Below are 19,364 nucleotides of genomic sequence, written 5' to 3'. Positions count from 1 at the left end.
AAACGAGATTCTTTTTCCTTCTTAACCAGTTAATTGTTTATGACGAAAATATTCGTCATGAAAAAAGTGTAAAATTTTGCGTTATGACGAGTATATTCGTCATGCGTTTTCAGTAGTGACCATCGGTAGTTAATTTTGTGCAATTTTAGTTAAAACTAAAATATATTCGTCAATTTATTTTTGTTGTTTTTGGTTCCTATTTATGTTAATATACATAAATAAAGGAATAAATGTACAAGAAATAAATAACAAAAAAAATATAAAAAAAGTCATTTCATTGCAACACAATTTCATATCAAACATACCACTGGGTTTGACGAATATATCCTTCGCTTAATTTGTACGACTTACGTATGGGACACATTTTCCAACAAGGACGAAACAGTTAACTGGTTAATGATTAAAGTACTTAGAAGTAAGTTATTTTCATGCAATTTTTTTAGTCTGCTTAAACCTACATGGCAATGATTGTAATATTCAGGCCATCCGAAATTTCTTCCGATTGCTTTTGCCAATAACTAGTTCCAATAAATAATACCGCAAGAACAATAAAGTAGTTGCTTTTGCCAATAACTAGTTCCAATAAATAATACCGCAAGAACAATAAAGTAGTTGCTTTTGCCAATAACTAGTTCCAATAAATAATACCGCAAGAACAATAAAGTAGTTGCTTTTGCCAATAACGATTAATACCGCAAAAACAAAGAAGTTGGCCTCGCAAGCCTGAAAATAACTGAGCTATATAACGAAGTTAATACTCTCTTCTCAGGCTAATGAAAACACTTCGAAACTAGACGATTTCAGCCTACAAGAAAAATGTTGTCACCAACCTTCTAAGGAAGTTGTCGTTTACATCTAACAACTTACATAGAAAACTGGGAAAATAATTTTGTTTGTTCATTTAATTTATATCTGCCTTTGAAATTATTTTTTTTGGGAATGGAAGATGATTCAATTATTTAAACACAGCTTGCCAAAATATTTCCAAATTGACTCCTTCCTGGCATTTTTTGAGAATCCTTTTTAAGAATTATAGAATATAAAAAAATTAAGAAATTTTAAAATACAGTGTTAATACCAGCAGAAAAGTAGTAGCGTTCTTGTTATTTATAGAATTTGGTATGATGTAACAACAGTAGTGTTTATCTTTTCTGATTACAATTTTTTAAAACCCTTACAAAATTTTACGTTCATCTTTACACTTTGGAATAATTCTTCACTTATTATGACTCCTTTAAAAATAGGTTCAAATTTTGAGCTTTTTTAGAAAACAAACTTCTGGCCTTCTACTTTTTATAAGGAGGCTCGGAAACTGCTATATCCAGTCTGATGGTGTTGCAAATGCTAATTTCGACATGGGACCTAGGACACTTTCGATACCAGAAAACATAATTCGCTAAAGAGACTGTTTGGAAAGCTAAGTACTTTAAAAAAGAGGTGTTTCCTAACAGACCTGTAAAGGTTCGGTAAAATTAATCTCTTTTGGCTACGTTCCCAAGCGGTACAAAATTCATCCAAAATCTACCTTGTTTAAAATTACACACAATTTAAGAGATGCCTCAAAACTGTTTACCTATTCGAATGAATTTCTAGATCTTCATTTCTCCTTTTTGTAAATTTCTCTATAAATCACTGAGATAAAAAAAATCCAAAAAGAAAACACCAAGGATAAAAACATTTCAAAAATTCTTTATTAATACTAAATTTATTTTAATTAAATAGAAAACCAAAAAAATATAAATATAAAAACTGTGATAACATATTTACACTGAATTTTTTGAACATTTTTATATACAAATGTACAATCTGTTCTTTTTTTTTTTAATGAACAGTCATCTAAACGTGCTTATAATTTACATTGCCATAATAATAATAGTAACTAAAATCTAATACTTAAAACACAAACTTGACCACCATGCAAATTATAAATATCAAATGTCTCTTACTCTTTTTCGAGTTAAATTAAATGTAATTAAATTTCAAAGTAAATGAAAATAATAATAATAATGAATGAGTTATCTACTGGAAGACAATTCTATTAGTCAATATTTTCCTAGAAAATTAGCTACATCCATATTTTTATTTATCTTTTAATATTTTCTATTGTAAATAAAAAGAAAACTATCTGGTGAGTTCGTACACCCATACATATGTTACGACTTTCTGTTATTACAGTTCCACATCACCATTTTTCTAAACTCCAAATTAAAACTGTCCGGTAGGACAGTTGTATAAGGGTTGATCGTCAAAAACTGCACGATAAAAGCGTAACGTTGGAAAACACCCAACTTTGACTAAAACCAATTCACCTTTACTTTTTCGAAAATGTTTAAACTTTCCACGATTTTTCATCTTTGGAGAAATACTGAAAAAGTTAAGTCGTTCTAATTACTTATTAAAAAGTACAATATAGTATGAAAGTATAAGGAAAAATCTTATCTTAAGTAGCTAATGATTCACTAAAAAGTACCATTTATGTACAATGAGGTATTAAATATTAGAATGAAGACCTATATACTTATAATGGGGCACCAAGTTGATATATATGAGCAATCTTACCACACTTCCTTTTTTGAAGGTACTTCCTAATTTGCCCAAGTTATTTGATAGAAATGGAAAAGTACCACATATATGTCTTGAACGCTACACGCAAAATTTAATACTTTTAATTATTTACATTTAATTATTTTGCTTCAGCCAGGCACATCTGTAATGGTTGATGGATATTCTTAGTAATTACTAACTCTGGTGTGAAGAATGAATCAACATTCAAACCTTTATTGCGCTGCAAAATAAACGGATTATCTATTAATCAACCATATCATTTCAAAATCAATTATGCTAGCTTTTTTACTCATTAAATTTCCTGGAAGGCAGGGATTAATAAGAGCATTTGACTCAAACGGAGATCCTGGTTCGAATCTAGCAACCGTACCATAATTTTCTCTGCCAAAGAGCTTCTTACTACAACCCCTCTGGTCCACTTACTGTTTTTTTCATTGCAATAATAAATCATATACATTCTGTAGTCGTTATTTTGAGAATTTTATTATAGTATTATATATATTAAGATATAGTTACATTTAGTTTTTCATCATTTTCTGTTGGTTTCTGAGCACATTTAGTGTTTTAATATTGAGTTTTCCAATTCTTAATTTTGTATTATTCATTGTTGGCCATGTATCGATAAACCCGGACCATATGGAGGAAAAAAAACAATCAAATAACATGAAGTAAAACACCTTTTATTATAATGATTTAAAATAAAATTATAGGTGTTTATAATTTTATAAAAATGTAAAACAATTATTAAAAAAAAAAATCGTGAATGCCTTTCACGCTTTCTATATCCGAAAATTTCTTAGTAAGGTAGTAAATATACTAATGAAATAGTAAATAATAATAATTATTAAAACAAAATTACTGTGGAAGTATAACAAATTGTTCTGCATGGCCCAGTGATGCACTGACTGAGTAAAAAGGTAAGAGAATATCTCCGTGATGCAGACACCATTTGACACAATGCTGACACTACATGAGCTAAATAAAATATTCGTAAGTGGTGAGATTCTCTGTTACCGTTTTGTTCGTTCGGAAGAGGCTTGTGTTGAAGGAAATGCTGAGGAGATTTTAAACTATGAGATACCTTCATTACTAAGAAGACAGCTTCTCTTAAAGGAAAGGTGTGATAAGAGTAAAATAGCTCTTGGATATCCCATTGATGATAAAAAAAAAGTCAAAGTACTCTAACACATCTCTATGTTCTATCCAAAGCCCTTTGGTACCATTTAAATACCCAAAAGAAATTTTTAAGCAAAACTGAACTAATTTATTGTATGGCCTTATTTGCAATTGCGAGATTTTTTAGCGGTTGGCGTGGACCAGAATAAAAAATGCAGCTTCTATTAAATACCAATAACTTTATTTTTCGACATATTAACTTCAAGTCCAGCATTTTCATCTTCAGAGCTGTCTGAAACTTCAAGCATTAAAGATTATACGAGTTTCAAATAATAGCTTTAGTTTCCTTGTTAATCCACGCCAACAATTTAAAAACTTGGATAAATCAAAGTTAAAGTATCAAGTTTACAGTTTTTTATGTATCAATTGGTCATATTACACAACAAAAATCTGTTTATTTCATAGTATTTTCTCAAATAATTATTAAATTTTCAAATTTGACAAAATATAGTCGTAGAAATTATATTATGATAACAGAGCCCTGAAGAGGCTGCAAACAACCGAAACCTTCTTAATATAATAAAATAAAATATACTGGAGACTAAGACTGGTTTTCCTGAATCTTTTATACATTACATCCATACGAATTTTTAAATAATATATTACTTTCAATTAATAACTCCATCTCCTGAAGAAGCGCTAGTTTAACATAATTAAACTCAACAATTTTGATGGGCGAAAATAAAAATTTCTCACCGTAGGCAATACGTCCAAAAAGAGTTGGGAACTACTTATCTAAACTGATCCTTTCGTTTCTTTTTACATCCTTTAACTGAACTTATTAAAAACAATAAATTCCGACTGAAGATAATTTGTCTTTGCGAACTGTGGGAACTGCAGCAACAGAAGGTCATCTCACCATATTTTCAACATCACAAAATGTGTGATGTTACTCTAAAAAATAAAAATAAAATAAATAAAAAAATTAAACTTTTATCCACCATAAACGTTAAATCAGTCATACAACTAGCCATCTCTAAAATAATAATTGTATATAGCGCTGCCAATGCGCAAAAAAAAAAAAAAAAAAAATATATATATAATAATTAAATTTAGTATCGCCAACCATCGTCGTAGCTGCCTCGGCGATGAACTCCATGATGATGATGAGATCGCACTTCATTTCTATACATTGTCCACATGGTCAGATCAGTATGATGTAAGGTTCGCTGTTGTGATGTAGGCAAATTATTGCACGAGATCACTTCATAGCCAAACATAGCTTCCAACTGGTTGATAACCTTCATCACTGGATCAAAGAAGGTAACAGCGTCTGTGTCTTCATGCTTAGGCCCTCGATGCATGTATTCAGCCAATTGTTCCAAATCCTGCCTATCCATACCATTTACTATGGTATGTGAACTGCCTAGATTGCCACGTACTGTTATATATGACATTTTATCAGTCACCAAAGTAATTATATTTGTAGGAGCTGGTAGGTGGCAAAAAAACTCTTGTTCTTCTTCAGGTAAACAATTGCATCACTCATCAATAATTTCGCTTTTTTATTTTTATTGTGATCTTTTTGAGCCTGTATCATACAAAATTGATTACTTCTTAATTTTACTCCTCACTTATAAATTCATATAGCTACACTTGCTATACTGTCAGTATTATGATTACTTTTCGGAAAATAGGCATCTTTCCTAAAATAACCATGAAGCTACTAACCTACGTAATTATATAATATAAAAACCTAACACACAAACTAAGAAATCTGAAAGTTCTATGTTGATAATAACATTAATTCTATTTGGCAGGGTTCCTAATTTAATCTATAGTAATGACATTATGTCGGCAAGTTTGGCCAAAATATTCATAAATACAAACTCATACAACCTTTCTTTATAATATGAAAACAATAAAATCTAGAAATAAAATAATAATAAAACTAGAAACACGTTGTGAACCCCAGGATCCAACTTCAACTAATTTTTTTGGGTAATCCTCAGCACATCATTTCAAATCTAGTCCGATATATCACACTTCACTGAGGCGATCATCATTCTGAGCAAAAATTAGTTGCATACGTTCGTAGGTTTTCTTGCAAGGGACACTATAGGCACAGAAAGTTATATGAAGAATCTGGGTCTAGAATGTGGAAGAAATGGAGGAGACATCTTTTACACAATTGCTTTGCAAACTCTAGAAACTGGAAACTAGAGTGTTCAAAAATTATATTCCAAACATTCCTGGGTTATTGGAGAGTGGGCTAGGTAAGAGGAAAGCTATATATTGAGAAGTCATTAAGTTTAAGAAGCTTGATTTTAATTCGCAGTTTAGATGAGCTTCTCTTTAAATTATGCGAACGACCACAACGACTGTCTGCAGTTACCGTATTACTTCGAATAATAAGCCTCACTTCTTATTAAAACTTAATGGTCGTAAAATAATGGTTCGCCTTAAATTCAAAATAAATCATTAAAATATTAATTCCGTTGATCTGCCACGTCCCAAAAATGATAACAATTATTTTCTTAAAGAAACATTATCTTTAAGTATCATAGAATTAATAATAAAACAAAAATAATTAAGTAATAAATAAAAATTTGGCCTGTGTAATTAATGCCAAAATTAATGGTAATGTTTTAAATTAATGTATAAATTAAGTAAATTTGCCATGATTATTTTGTACAAGATATGTAAATTAATTTCAACTAAATAAAATTTGAACTCCTAAACATGAAAGTCAGGAGTTATTCCGCATCCATCGATGGAATCAAAATATTATTTTAAAAACTAAAGTTAATAGAGATTTTATACTACACCGCTCGCTCGGTTGTTTTGTCGGTCTATTTATCTTATGTATTAAAGTCCTCGTTTGGCTTGTAGCTTGACTATTTTGGTAGGTCTCTTCAGTGTAAGTCACTTCACCATTACTAAACTAGCACTTTGTGACTATACCAAAGCCAAGAAAATGGACCGGCAATTTTGAATATGAAGATAGTGTAACCCCCAAAACAACTAACTTTTTGTAACTTATTAGAATTAACATTTCGCTGGCTCAATATTACAAGGTTGTATGTTACATTTTCAGTATTAAAGTTGTATGATGAAACATATTTAATTAAATCTAATCTAAATAAGGCGAAATGGGGATTATTCAGTTTTGTTTTTTAGTTAACACATTAGTAAGTAACAGTTAGACTCAATTTTGCAGCGCTAACTTATCTAAAAATAGTAGAATAAAAATTAAAAATTTGATTTTCTCTAAACCTGCCTCTGGTCACATAGAACCTTGTAATATTGAGCCAGCGATTTAGCAATCAATATACCCAATACAATTTAGATAGTTTTGGATCCTTTTAATCTGTTAAACTCCTTCAGGTTGCTGAGCCAACCATTTTCTACTTCAGTAGTAAGTTATGATCACTTACTTTGAGAGTCAAATCCAGAGCGATTCCAACCATTGGGTTCCCAATAACAGACAGTATAGCTTTTTGATAAAGAGGCCTATTCCAATTAAACTCAATAGTCTCAATACACTCTTCCCCAATGGGAAGAGATCGCAGAGCAGAGAAAGCGCTACTAAGAAGAGCTGCAGACATGTTTCTAGGATAACTAGTCTGGCAAAACGAAAGCCAACCTTCGAACTTTAAGACACTTTAGGACGAATGCATAGGATTTAAGAAAGCCGTTTAGGAATAAGGATTTGGACTGAAGATTGTTGCTGAAAAATACGGCAATGTCCATCTCATACTTCGGTATTCTCATCCTTCACGGCAGTGAAGGAAGTGATCGGCAAAGCAGAATTCGTTTCCACTTATCAGAGATAAGAAAAATACAAGGAGTTTGGTCACATTAACTGGAAACATGGCCCAACAATGGCGTGGTTCCCAAGAATAGTAGGATAAATCTTCTGTAGACTGAGCAAACATGGCAATTGACTTTGTTAAGTTTTGGCGAGAGAGGAGTAAATGGAACATATTATGTCAGTGAATGTTGTACGCTGAGGATTTGGCTCTTCGAAAAAAAAAATGCTTTCCGGTAATTACGATTATACCTTTCATCATAATTTAAGGCCTGGCAATTTACTTACAGACTAATCTAATATAATGAAAAAAAGGTTTTTAGGAGTCTCACCAATCCACTTTCTTGCTCATTGTAACTGTGCTAAATTTTATCGTTGCATTCTGAAGATGGGATAACAAATGTACCAATACGATTACCAAAAAAATACAGTCTAAACTATTGTTACTGTAAGGGCCCTGCAGTTTTCAATTTTAAAGAACATTGAATATTGATATTTTTTCTTTACTTGGGTGCTTCATTAAAATGACCATACAATAATAATGATAATCTGCTCTTTTCTAGCATCGAAAACAGTTTAATAAGTACGAGGAAATACATTTTTAACTCTTTATTGGAGAATTTAATGAAAATATAAATTTAAAAACTCACCTTAGTGTCTAAAACTCAAATTAATAGGCATTCTATAACTTCTATAAAACATAATTCTGTTATAATTTAAAAAACAATTATGAGCTTAAGAGAAAAGTTATGATCACTACATACATAACAAAACGTGGGAAGGTTATATGTCGAAAGGCTGAGGTCTACAAACATCATTTCCAAATCTTATGCTTGAAATAAAAAATAAAAGTAATAAAAAAACAAAACAGCATTACAATTTTTGTTTACCTAAATTATATGTGCAATTGTAATCTTTTTAAAGCCATATTTCAATGAAAACCCAACTGAGTACTTGTTTATCTATCGATATTTCCTTTAGTTAGCTGAGAGTTTTGTTCGATATATTGTATTTACACGCATGCGCATTATCAATTCATTTATTGAAAACAAATTCAGAAATTTTTTTAAATTCAAATATTTTCACTATATTTGCTGCACTTTTAGATTGTCTGACTACTTTTCTTACTTTTATATTGCAATTTTCAAAAAATAAAATTAACATTGATATCAGAGTCGGGCACTGATTAAAAAATAAATAAATTCTAAATTTAATTGATTAAATTTTTTAATTGATTAAATTTATTTTTAATTTTAATTAGAATTTAATCGGCGAATTTAATCGTAATTTTAATCATATGACAATTATTTAATCAATTAAATTTCAGATTTAATCGTTAATCAAACTAATTTAATCAAACTAAAAAAATCATGATTAAATCTGAGAATTAAATTGAACTTTAATTTTAATCACCGAATTATTTCAATTTCAATCGTTAATAAAACTAATTTAATCATCCACTTTTATGGCTTTTCAACCAATGGTTCGAACCACGTTTTGGCGAGGCCCTTTTTCTAAGCGTCATCAATAAATACTTTTCGATTAATTTTTGTAGATTTGGACTTCTTCACGAGTCTCTAGAGCAGTGGTTCTTAACCTTTTCATAGACGAGCAACACAATTATATGTACACTGGGCCAAAAAAGTCTGTGAACACTAACCTAAATTTTATTACTTTTATTATTATCTTATTAGAAACTTCTTTTATTTTCAAATGAAATATACTATTCGATAGAGAGAAACCAGAATTTTTCATTTTATATTCAATCTTTTATTTTTGTTCAACAGGAATATCACAATTAAATGTTTAACAAAACAACACCCCAAACGAATGCAAAAAAAGTCTGTGAACACTTTGCAGAAATAAATCATTCTTACACATTGTACGTGAATTATAAATTTTAAAAACTTGTAGGACCTCCTATGTTCCTAATCACTTCCAACAAGCGAGCTTTCATCGATCCTAATAATTTTGTGGTCGTCAATGTTGGAATTTTATCCCACTCTTCTAAAATAGCGTTTTTTAGTTGTTCACGGTTTCTTATTCCTCGTTTATTTATTTCGCGGCTGATTTCATCCCACAAATGTTCTATTGGGTTAAGGTCTGGCAATTGTGGAGGGGTGTTTAGGCGCCAGAGTGTATTATTTAAAAGCCATTCCCGAGTTTTTAGTGCGGTATGTTTCGGGTCATTGTCTTGTTGGAAGACAAACGTTCCCTCCAACCCTAATTTTTTTGAATTTTCTTTTAAATTGCGTCTTAATATATCCACATACACATATTGGTCCATCATACCATTAATTAGATCTAACTTGCCCACTCCTTTAGCACTCATGCACCCCACACCAGAATGTTGCCTCCCCCATGCTTAAAAGTAGGCTTCATATTTTTCATTTTCATAGCTTCATTTCTTTTTCGCCACACTTTTTGTCGTCAATCAGACCCACATACATTGAATTTCGACTCATCTGAAAAGATTACGGTTTCCCAGAAACTAGAAAGCTTAGAAACATATTCTTTCGCGAAATCCAATCGGCGGTTACTATTTATTTTATTGATTAAAGGTTTTTTCCTCGGGACTCGACCGCAATAATCGTATTCATGTAATTTATTTCTAATTGTCTGTGGTGTTACGCTTACACATAACCACTTGATAATTCTTGACTGATTTTTTGAGCGCTTGTCCTGGGTTCTTCTCGAACAGACTCCAGAATTTGCAGTTTATGAAAGGAATTAAGTTTTGGTGGCCGTCCACTGCGTGGCCTACTAATCACATTTCCGTACTTTTTAATTATATTATGCACCGTTGAAGGGTTTTTTTGAACTATCTTCCCTATTTCTCGAATACTTTTTCTTTCATTTCGCAACGTCACAATAAGTTCTCGAATTGGTCTGGGAACTTCCATATTAGTGGTTAAATATGTACTAATTAGATTATTTATTCACAAAACTGACTGTAGTGGTTTCTACAATACAATAGAGAACTTTGAAACTTTATTCAATCGTTTTTCTGTTTGTTATCTTAATGTTTTTACATATTTATACAGCTGTTCACAGACTTTTTTTGCATTCGTTTGGGGTGTTGTTTTGTTAAACATTTAATTGTGATATTCCTGCTGAACAAAAATAAAAGATTGAATATAAAATGAAAAACTCTGGTTTCTGTCTATCGAATAGTATATTTCATTTGAAAATAAAAGAAGTTTCTAATAAGATAATAATAAAAGTAATAAAATTTAGGTTAGTGTTCACAGACTTTTTTGGCCCAGTGTATATATTTTCCTCGCGGAACACTAACATTAAATAATTTGAAATTCGGTATTTAGCAAGAACTTAAAATTAAATTCAAATAAAAAAAAAAAAGGAACAATTTTTTGTTTTCGTATCTTTCCTAAGTTTCTAAATTTCAATACATTTAAAATTGAAATTTCGCGGAACACCGGTTAAGAACCACTGCTTTATATCTTCTAAAATTATAGATCTGTGCACAAAATATAGTTTATAATTGAGAAAAACAAAGTGTATAAGAGAACAAAATTCCATATCAATACGTGGTTCACAGTAAGAGATATAGAACGGCCATAATTTTACAGAATTTCATGACCCAAAAAATTTCCAACCCTTTATATCTTCAACTTTTTTTAGATCTGTGCACAAAATTACTATAGTTTATAACTGAGAAAAACAAAGTGTATAAGAGAACAAAATTCCATCCCAATACGTGGTTCACATTGGGAGATATAGAACGGCCATAATTTTACAGAATTTCATGACCCAAAAACTTTTCAACCCTTTATATCTTTTACCTTTTTGATCTGTGCACAAAATAACTATAGTTTGTAACTGAGAAAAACAAAGAGTACAAGAGAACAAAATTCCATATCAATACGTGGTTCACAGTGGGGGATATAGAACGGCCATAATTTTACAGAATTTCATGATCCAAAACTTGTTTGATATCTACTTCATTTTTAAATGTTTCGCCCTTCAACAAATTTTGTAAGGACAAAAACAAGTGATAGTCGGAGGGTGCTATGTTCGGGGAATATGGTGGATGCGACAGAATTTTCCAGCCTTGTTCTGCTATTTTTAGACGAGTCTTTAAAGCAGCATTTGGCCTGGCATTATCATGATGCAGTATGATGTTCTTCCTATTGAACATCGCCGGCCTTTTTTCTTGGACTGCTGTCTTTAAATTATGCATTTGCTAACAATACTTCTCCGAATTTAGCTTTTCGTTCGGTTTTAAAAGCTCATAATGTGTAGGTCCTCGAATGTCCCACTATATACACAACATTCTCTTATTCAGAGTGAAATTAGGTTTACAGGTGGAAGGGCTAGGTTTTCCGAGTTCACAATATGTCCTTTTCCTTACGATGTTTTCGTAGGTAATCTACTTTTCATCCCCAGTTATCATCCGGTTCAAGAAGAGCTTGATTTTGACCTCGAACTACGGATTGAACCCCAATAGACTATTTTCAGAGGGGATATCTAAAAAATAAAGTGTACAGTAACCTTAATCCCTTGGCTTCAATCGAAGATCCGGAATATCGAATAGCTCTAGCATGCCTAGATCTGGTTTGTTCCAATTGAAAAAATCTTAGATACTGTATCTGGGGAAATTGGGGTATAAAAAATGGGTCAATTACTGAAAAAAACTAGATTTGATTAAATGAGTGTTTTATATTTTTTTGAAATTTCCCGCCGTTTAAAAAAAAGTGGGTGGAACACATAACTCTGGTCACCCTGTTCATAAGTCTATTGAGTCGCCAACTAGGTTAAATGTGAGTGTAAGGTAGTCCTATCTAAGTATAGTGAGTGGTAAACTTGGTTAAATGTGAGAGTAAGGTAGTCCTATCTAAGTCTAATGAGTCGCCAACATGGTTAAATGTGAGTGTAAGGTGGTCCTATCTAAGTCTAGTGAGTCGCCAACATGGTTAAATGTGAGTGTAAGGTGGTCCTATCTAAGTATAGTGAGTGGTAAACATGGTTAAATGTCAGTGTAAGTTGGTCCTATCTAAGTATAGTGAGTGGTAAACATGGTTAAATGTGAGAGTAAGGTGGTCCTATCTAAGTCTAGTGAGTCGCCAACATGGTTAAATGTGATTGTAAGGTGGTCCTATCTAAGTCTAGTGAGTGGTAAACATGGTTAAATGTGAGTGTAAGGTGGTCCTATCTAAGTCTAGTGAGTGGTAAACATAGTTAAATGTGAGTGTAAGGTGGTCCTATCTAAGTATAGTGAGTGGTAAACATGGTTAAATGTGAGTGTAAGGTGGATGGACCTATCTAAGTATAGTGAGGAAGTTTAGGAAAAGTGATAATATTGATAGAGAAGAGGCACCAGCTAGGCGGAATAAAGATGCATTGGTCCGATTCTGGTTTAACCGTTGGCAATGTTTGGTTTTAAAAATTTAATCTCTCAAATTTTGATTAAATTAAAAAATTTAATCGTCCAAAGTGATTAAAACTAAATTTGGAATTTAATTCAATCAATTAAAATTCTGATTATTTAATTTTAATTTTAATCTTAATTTTTAGTTATGATTAAAAATTTTAATTGATTAAATTCCGATTAAATTAAAAGTGAATTTAATTTTAATCAACTAATTTTGGCCGATTAAATTTTTTAATTTTAATCATGATTAAAATTAAATTTCGGTTTAATTCAATTGTTTTTTAAATTTTTGCCTAACTCTGATTGATATCAAGAAAAAATACCACTTTTTAGTGACCGTAAAATATTTTTGTTAAGGAATCAATTGGCGAGAAATAGGTAAAAAAACAGAAAAATATTAACTTTACCTTTTTGCCAACGTTTCAACAAATTTTTAGCTCAACCAACCCGCATAGCCACGGTCTGAAGAAGGTAATAAATTTGTCGAAACGGCAAAAAGACGGAGTATTTTTGTTTTTGTCTTAGGCCCGATTACTCGCTAATTGAATCCTTAATATATCAAGAAAAAGTATATAAAGGAAACCAACCGAAACTATGAATGATGTGTACTATACTTTTTTTCAATATCTTTTTATTTAATGTGAGAGCTCATTCCATTTTTAATGTGAATAATTGTGTAAACGAATAGAGTGCTGAGTAATAAAATTGTTGAATGGTTTTTAAGAAAGAGAAATTCATAAGTAAAGTAGAAGCTACGTCAACGTACTTACAAAAGCAATCACCAGTTTAAAGCTTAGTGGATGATCAAAATGATTATATTTAGTTGCCTCTCCAACTTGATGCACGTTTATCAAAATAAATTTTCAACATTGTGTCAAAATATTATTTTGTTTCGTCACTGTTATTATCCCTATCTTTCGTCAAATAACTGTTGTAGCATGCACCGAATCATTTACAGACAACTGCCAAGACAAAATATTGATAAGGTTCCTACACTGACCTAAAAGCGAACTCGTTCTTTGTATTATGCGGGTAGATCTGTTACAATTCCTTAAATGCAAAATGTGTCCAGCATAGGGTAACAGCTGGATGAATTTATTAAGAGCATTTAAAAAGAACTTTTTCTTTTCCTACTTTTCTATTTTAGAGGAATTTCATTACATCAAGATCATGTTTTGGAAATTCAGCATGAGTACAAATTTTACAATTAAATCTTAAGTTGTAAAAGTATCAGTTATTAAAGGCTCGTCCCAAGTCCGAAATTAAGCAATGTTGGGCGAAACTAACTCCTTGGCAACAGGCAACAACTCGAACAGTTGATATAATGTTTTCTCTCTCTTGTTTTTTTACATGCCTTAGCATAACTAAACTTTAATTTTGATATAACTACTCTGATTTAATTTTCTCTTAGAGCGGTTGTTGATCTAGTGGTCAAGAGCGTGGCTTTGTAAGTAGGAGATCAACAGTTTCAATCACGTGTATGACTTCATTTATATGTTAGAAAACAAATTTTAATTTAAATTTAAGCTACCGCTCCCGTTCACGACAGCTATTTGGACGTAAAACCCAGCCTGAAAAAATAGGTGATTACTTTACTTTTAATTTTCTCTTGTCTACTTTGAACAAAAAGCGTTAAAGAAATCTTTGAAGCCAAAAATTCTTAATAATTCGGTCCGATGGAAGGGTTGTATGTTAGTACATATACTCTAAAAGAACTAGATCCTATAACAGAGCAAGTATTATATTTCGTGTTTGTTTGGGTTAATGGTATTCGCTTTATCGTTCTTGCTGTGCTCTTGGACAACATGCTCAATGTTCGCAAAACATGTAAACATTTACGAGCGTTAAGCAATATGTTTCCAAGTTCTGAACTTCGTCCTATTACTCAGAAAATCAATCCAATAGGCCTGCATACTTGAATGGCATTATAACCATTATACTCGTAGATTTATTCTGGTGGGGGCTATTTTGGACTTACCACAAAAATCGCCTTTTCAATAAACTGCCTAGTTGAAGTGAAGCATGTGACATCTCCTGGTGTTCTTAATTAGCTGGCATTTACAATAAATTTCTGAATTTGTTTCAGGTAAATTTCTCATATGTAGTACCAAAGTCAAGAAGTTACTAAAAATCCCAAGTCTCAAGAATTTGTCACAAAAGTGACGATTGCAGTAAGAAAAAGACGTGTGAGTGTTTCACATGAGATTCTTTTAAACTCAAAATTCACGAGTTTTGAGTGCAAAACGTTTTGAAAATGGTTATTGATAAGGATTCAGATCTAAACTTCGTAATAATTTTTATTTACTAGTAAATTTTAACATTAAATAATATTAATAAAAATGAAAGTATAAATAAATAAAAAATATCCTCCTACTATTCACTTTTTGATTGCATTAGTTGGACCATTATTATTTCATTATTCTAAATTCTTAATCAATGTCCAGATTCCGGGCGATGCAAACTGTAACTGATAGCCATCAGCCAAAAGACTGTTGATCACTCTAGATGGTGGCAGCTTAAAGTCGATTTCATCTAATGTGACACTCATGGCTGACGGTTCGTACTCCAAGTTAGTCACCAATGTTGCCAGATCGTCTCCATGGAGTCCGTATAGAGAACAGGAATTCGAACCCAATATTCCTCTTACGTGGATACAAGGCCTAAAATAGTCAATCCATAGTTAATGTATTTTTATACATTTTGTAATTATCTATTTGCTTTATTTAAATTTCCATGTAAATATTGAAACCTCCCTTACAAATAGCCATCCATATCTTGAAAAGTAAAAGTAATTTTATACTGATGAATTTTAAAACTGTCCGGTAGGACAGTTGTATAAGGGTTGATCATCAAAAAGTGCACGAAAATAGTGTAACGTGGAAAAACACCCATCTTTGACCATTTTTTTCTCTTTTTCTATAAAAGATAAAAATTCCAAATTTTCTTTAAAATATACAGAAAATCCTTCTTTACAACTGTATTTTTTTGCAACAACCCATATCTAATAGATTTCGAGAAAAAAGTTGCCGAAAATGAGCAAAAACGGCTTTTTCAGAAATTGTTGTTGTTGTTCCTTTTTTGGTAAACTACATAGCGCCTAAACGCGTGAACCGATTTTCATGAATGATACTTTAAGAGTTCTAAGTTTCAACTAGTTTAAGTTTCTACCAGCAGGACAATTCCGATCTAGTTTCTATCCACCCCTTTCTCTACCCTAAAATACATTATTCATAACTTCATGCAAATCTGAATCGGCATTCAAATCATCAATGAATTTTAAACGTAAAGTGCCACTGTTGCTTATGTCTGTTTTTTAAAAGTATTTATAATGTGTGTTAATCGATTTAGGCGTAAGAAGTTTTTCAGTTTACTCAAAACCATGTTCTTGTGAAACCTACGACTTGTGCAACTTACATCTTTACCTGTACATATGTATTGACAATAAATATTCAATATCTTCTAATAAATTTGTTTTTTTAAAAATTGGTTTTTACTAAAAGTGCTGCCGAAAACCGTTGGCAATAATAGAATCTGTTCATTTTGAAAGTGGCCCAGTTCCATTTATGTTAAACTCGAGATATTTAAGGGTTAGCATTTTAATGTATTTAAAAATATTGGTAAATGATAACATAATGTTTTTGGCTAAGGTGTATAATTTATTAACCCAATTAGCATAATTAAAATTATTTATAAAAGAATATGTTTTTGATGGCTGTAATTGGACTTAAGCCACTTTCAAAATTAAACAACTTTTCATTTCTTAGAAAAGCACGAGTCCATGAAAGAAATAGTTTCCTTGAAATAAAAAAAAAATTTATTTTTCATTTTTTTGGATAGATTTTCCTTTTTGTCCTTTGGATGGAACAAATTTCTATATCTAGTGATTTTAAATATTCGGAAATAAAAAATAATTAGGCTGATTTACGCGGAATAGAGGTTAGCAAAAGCCTCTTGGATCTAGCCTTATCTAGTTCAGATCAGTCTAGTCCTACTAATACTCTGTAACGAAATAGTTATTAGTAATAATAGTTTTAGAGAGGGCTTTACTTGCGTGGGACAACTCTGTTCCTTAAAAGGCACAGCGTTGAGACAACTAAAATGCAAATCTATATAAAATTTCAATTCGAATCACACTTCATTCACGCGTCGATGATTTGAAAGGAATACTTCCACTTAATACTTATAAGAACAGGATTGCGTTTTCATATTACGTACGGAATCCCCAACCCCTTCATCATTCCAAATTTGATCAAAATCCGGCAAAGGGGACCTGACATCGGAACTCCTCTCTCATAGAAAAGACAGCATCCAGACCTCCTGAAGGCACATCTAAATGAAATTCCGAATCGAATGACACCTCAGTCATGAAAATCGGTCCGCGCGTTACGGCACTAAGATGTTAAAAGGTAACTACAAGAAGTCCACCAATAACAAGAACATTTTCTGAAAATGCGGTTTTTCCAATTTTCGACAAATTTTTTCTCGAAATCTATTAGATTAGATGCAAAAAAAAAAAAGAAAAAAGTTACAGTCATAAAGGAGGATTTGCCCTACATTATAAAGAAAATTTAGGAATTTAAACATTTATAGTAAAAGAGAAATAAATTATTAAAGTTAGATGTTTTTCAATTTTTTGTGTACTTTTGGCGATCGACCCTTATACAACTGTCCTACCTGGCAGTTTTAATTATTGTCACAATTAAATTTAAAAAAAAAAATTACTTACATATTGCAAACTGTGAGACAAATTGACAGAGATGATTATTTCACAGTTAAGATGTGATATTTATAGGCTAACCAATATTAATTGTCACCTATCTTTTTATTGGCAAATAAATATAATTTACCTACTTTTATTGCTAAAAAAAAGATAAGATAAAGTAACTCGTATCCTGCGTGAATTCTCCCACAATCAATCTAATTCCTCCAAATAACTAACACCAATACTGTTAGGGGAGCTGGGATACTTGAAGTTCGTATTTCTCGTCGCCGGTCCTTATTGGCTCTATTGCCGGTGCGCTGGATAAGCTTTGAGAAGACTGGTATTATGAGTACAAAAAAAAAAAATTATTATCAACAACTTAAAATTTCTATATTTTAATAATATTTAATAAATAGTATACAACCAGTTACCATACAAGGGAGTTACCATACATCACCATAGTCATCGTTTTGACTTCCTTCACTTAAGAACTGTCAGTAAACAAATTAACACAAAACCTTCATACTTAAACAGATTGACTACTTAATTTTTTCTCAAACCAATCTCTAACCCAGAAAGCAAACTCTGCTAACAATTTCATTTCATGAAACGTAAAACTCATATCCACCATAGAAACTTCCAAAACAATATCTAACTTAAAAACTACCTGTCAAACACATCAACCATGCCATCAAATCACACTACCAACCATCAACTTCTCAAGAACTACCAACCTACACAGAGAATCGCATCAGGACAGCAACCTAGATACAGAACCCTAACGTTACATTTACCAAATGTACAGCCAGTTACAATAATTATAAAATTCTATCTGATTAATAGCGTAACACATCTCTGTTGATGTAATGTTATTGTTGGACCTCCTTTTCTGATACATTCCTTTCTCGAGTTATTATTCCTCCAATAAAATAATTTTGTATTTTTACTACAGTTTTAGTGGTTTTAATGGTTCAACATCATATCTCTTGAACGGCACTTATGGAGGGTTCCATCCTTGTTTCCAAGAATGTACAGTCTTGGGACCTTAGTAACACAATTCATCCATTGAACTTATCAACAGTATGACAATGCAGTCAAAGTTAAATTTTCCTGATTTAATAATTATGAAATCTATTTAAGAAGTGACACTAGATTTGTTACTGTTTTTGGGGGGGAGCGAGCAACTTCGAGATTGTTAGCGCGCCATCTTCAATGTCTTTTACCATGTTCGTATTTGTATTTATTATTTTCTTTCAGAGTATAAACAAATCGTTTATTGCTGAAGCACATGAACTAACCTAAAGGTGAACACTAAATTGGAAGTAATCAAATGGTGTTAATACTCATATCCACATAGAAGTATCAAATTGTGTTAAATGCATTGAGGTAAGCCTCAATCTTGATTTAATTGTCTGATTTCATTACTCTGCCTGAATCTATCATGGTTAGAGATGTTGCTGAGAGAGTAAGAGCATCTATTCAATATCCGGTGAATATTCGTTTTGAGGTTGTTGAGTCCGAAAAAAGTGGTCCGACCGATTAGCCTCTCTCACACTCTCTCTTTTTATATATATATATGTGTGTGTGTGTGTATGTATGTGTGTGTCCAGCGGAACTCAAAAACGAAAAATTGCAGAAGTTACAAAATTTGATATTTGGCTTAAAGTACATACAGAGTATGTACATGCACAATAAGTTTAGGTTAAAATCGGTCAACCGAAAGTATCACTACAAACTCGATTATCTCTTTTCTCAGAGGCAGCTTTTACAATTTTCTT

At 31.6% G+C, this 19,364-nt stretch overlaps 1 protein-coding gene and 1 long non-coding RNA gene across 11 annotated transcripts; both read right to left on the bottom strand.

The window, feature by feature from the left end:
- Window positions 1–1,672: 1,672 nt before the first annotated feature.
- LOC141446310 (uncharacterized) lies at window positions 1,673–8,635 on the bottom strand. Of its 10 annotated transcripts, none has more exons than XR_012453631.1 (6): window positions 8,143–8,354; window positions 4,808–5,272; window positions 4,438–4,635; window positions 3,082–3,150; window positions 2,560–2,785; window positions 1,673–2,365 (listed from the first exon to the last, which is right to left on the bottom strand). XR_012453631.1 is itself a non-coding variant. In XM_074112872.1 (3 exons), exons 2-3 carry the CDS (start codon window positions 5,136–5,138, stop codon window positions 4,631–4,633), a joined length of 336 nt encoding a protein of 111 aa, XP_073968973.1. In that variant the 5' UTR covers window positions 5,139–5,272; window positions 8,143–8,354; the 3' UTR covers window positions 1,673–4,630. The 10 variants fall into 10 exon arrangements, 1 of the variants encoding a protein (XP_073968973.1); XR_012453634.1 differs by having other exon boundaries at window positions 2,560–2,707; XR_012453628.1 differs by having other exon boundaries at window positions 3,082–4,635.
- A 6,528-nt stretch (window positions 8,636–15,163) lies between these two features.
- Window positions 15,164–17,741, bottom strand: LOC141446308 (uncharacterized). Its single transcript, XR_012453623.1, has 2 exons — window positions 17,611–17,741; window positions 15,164–15,544 (listed from the first exon to the last, which is right to left on the bottom strand). It is a non-coding gene; the product is annotated as an uncharacterized lncRNA (long non-coding RNA).
- Window positions 17,742–19,364: the final 1,623 nt, after the last annotated feature.

This window comes from Rhodnius prolixus, unplaced genomic scaffold (assembly GCF_049639745.1).
Source record: "Rhodnius prolixus isolate KJV_2025 unplaced genomic scaffold, Rpr scaffold_1, whole genome shotgun sequence".
Lineage (NCBI taxonomy): Eukaryota > Metazoa > Arthropoda > Insecta > Hemiptera > Reduviidae > Rhodnius > Rhodnius prolixus.
This window is presented reverse-complemented; position numbering and strand designations above follow the sequence as displayed.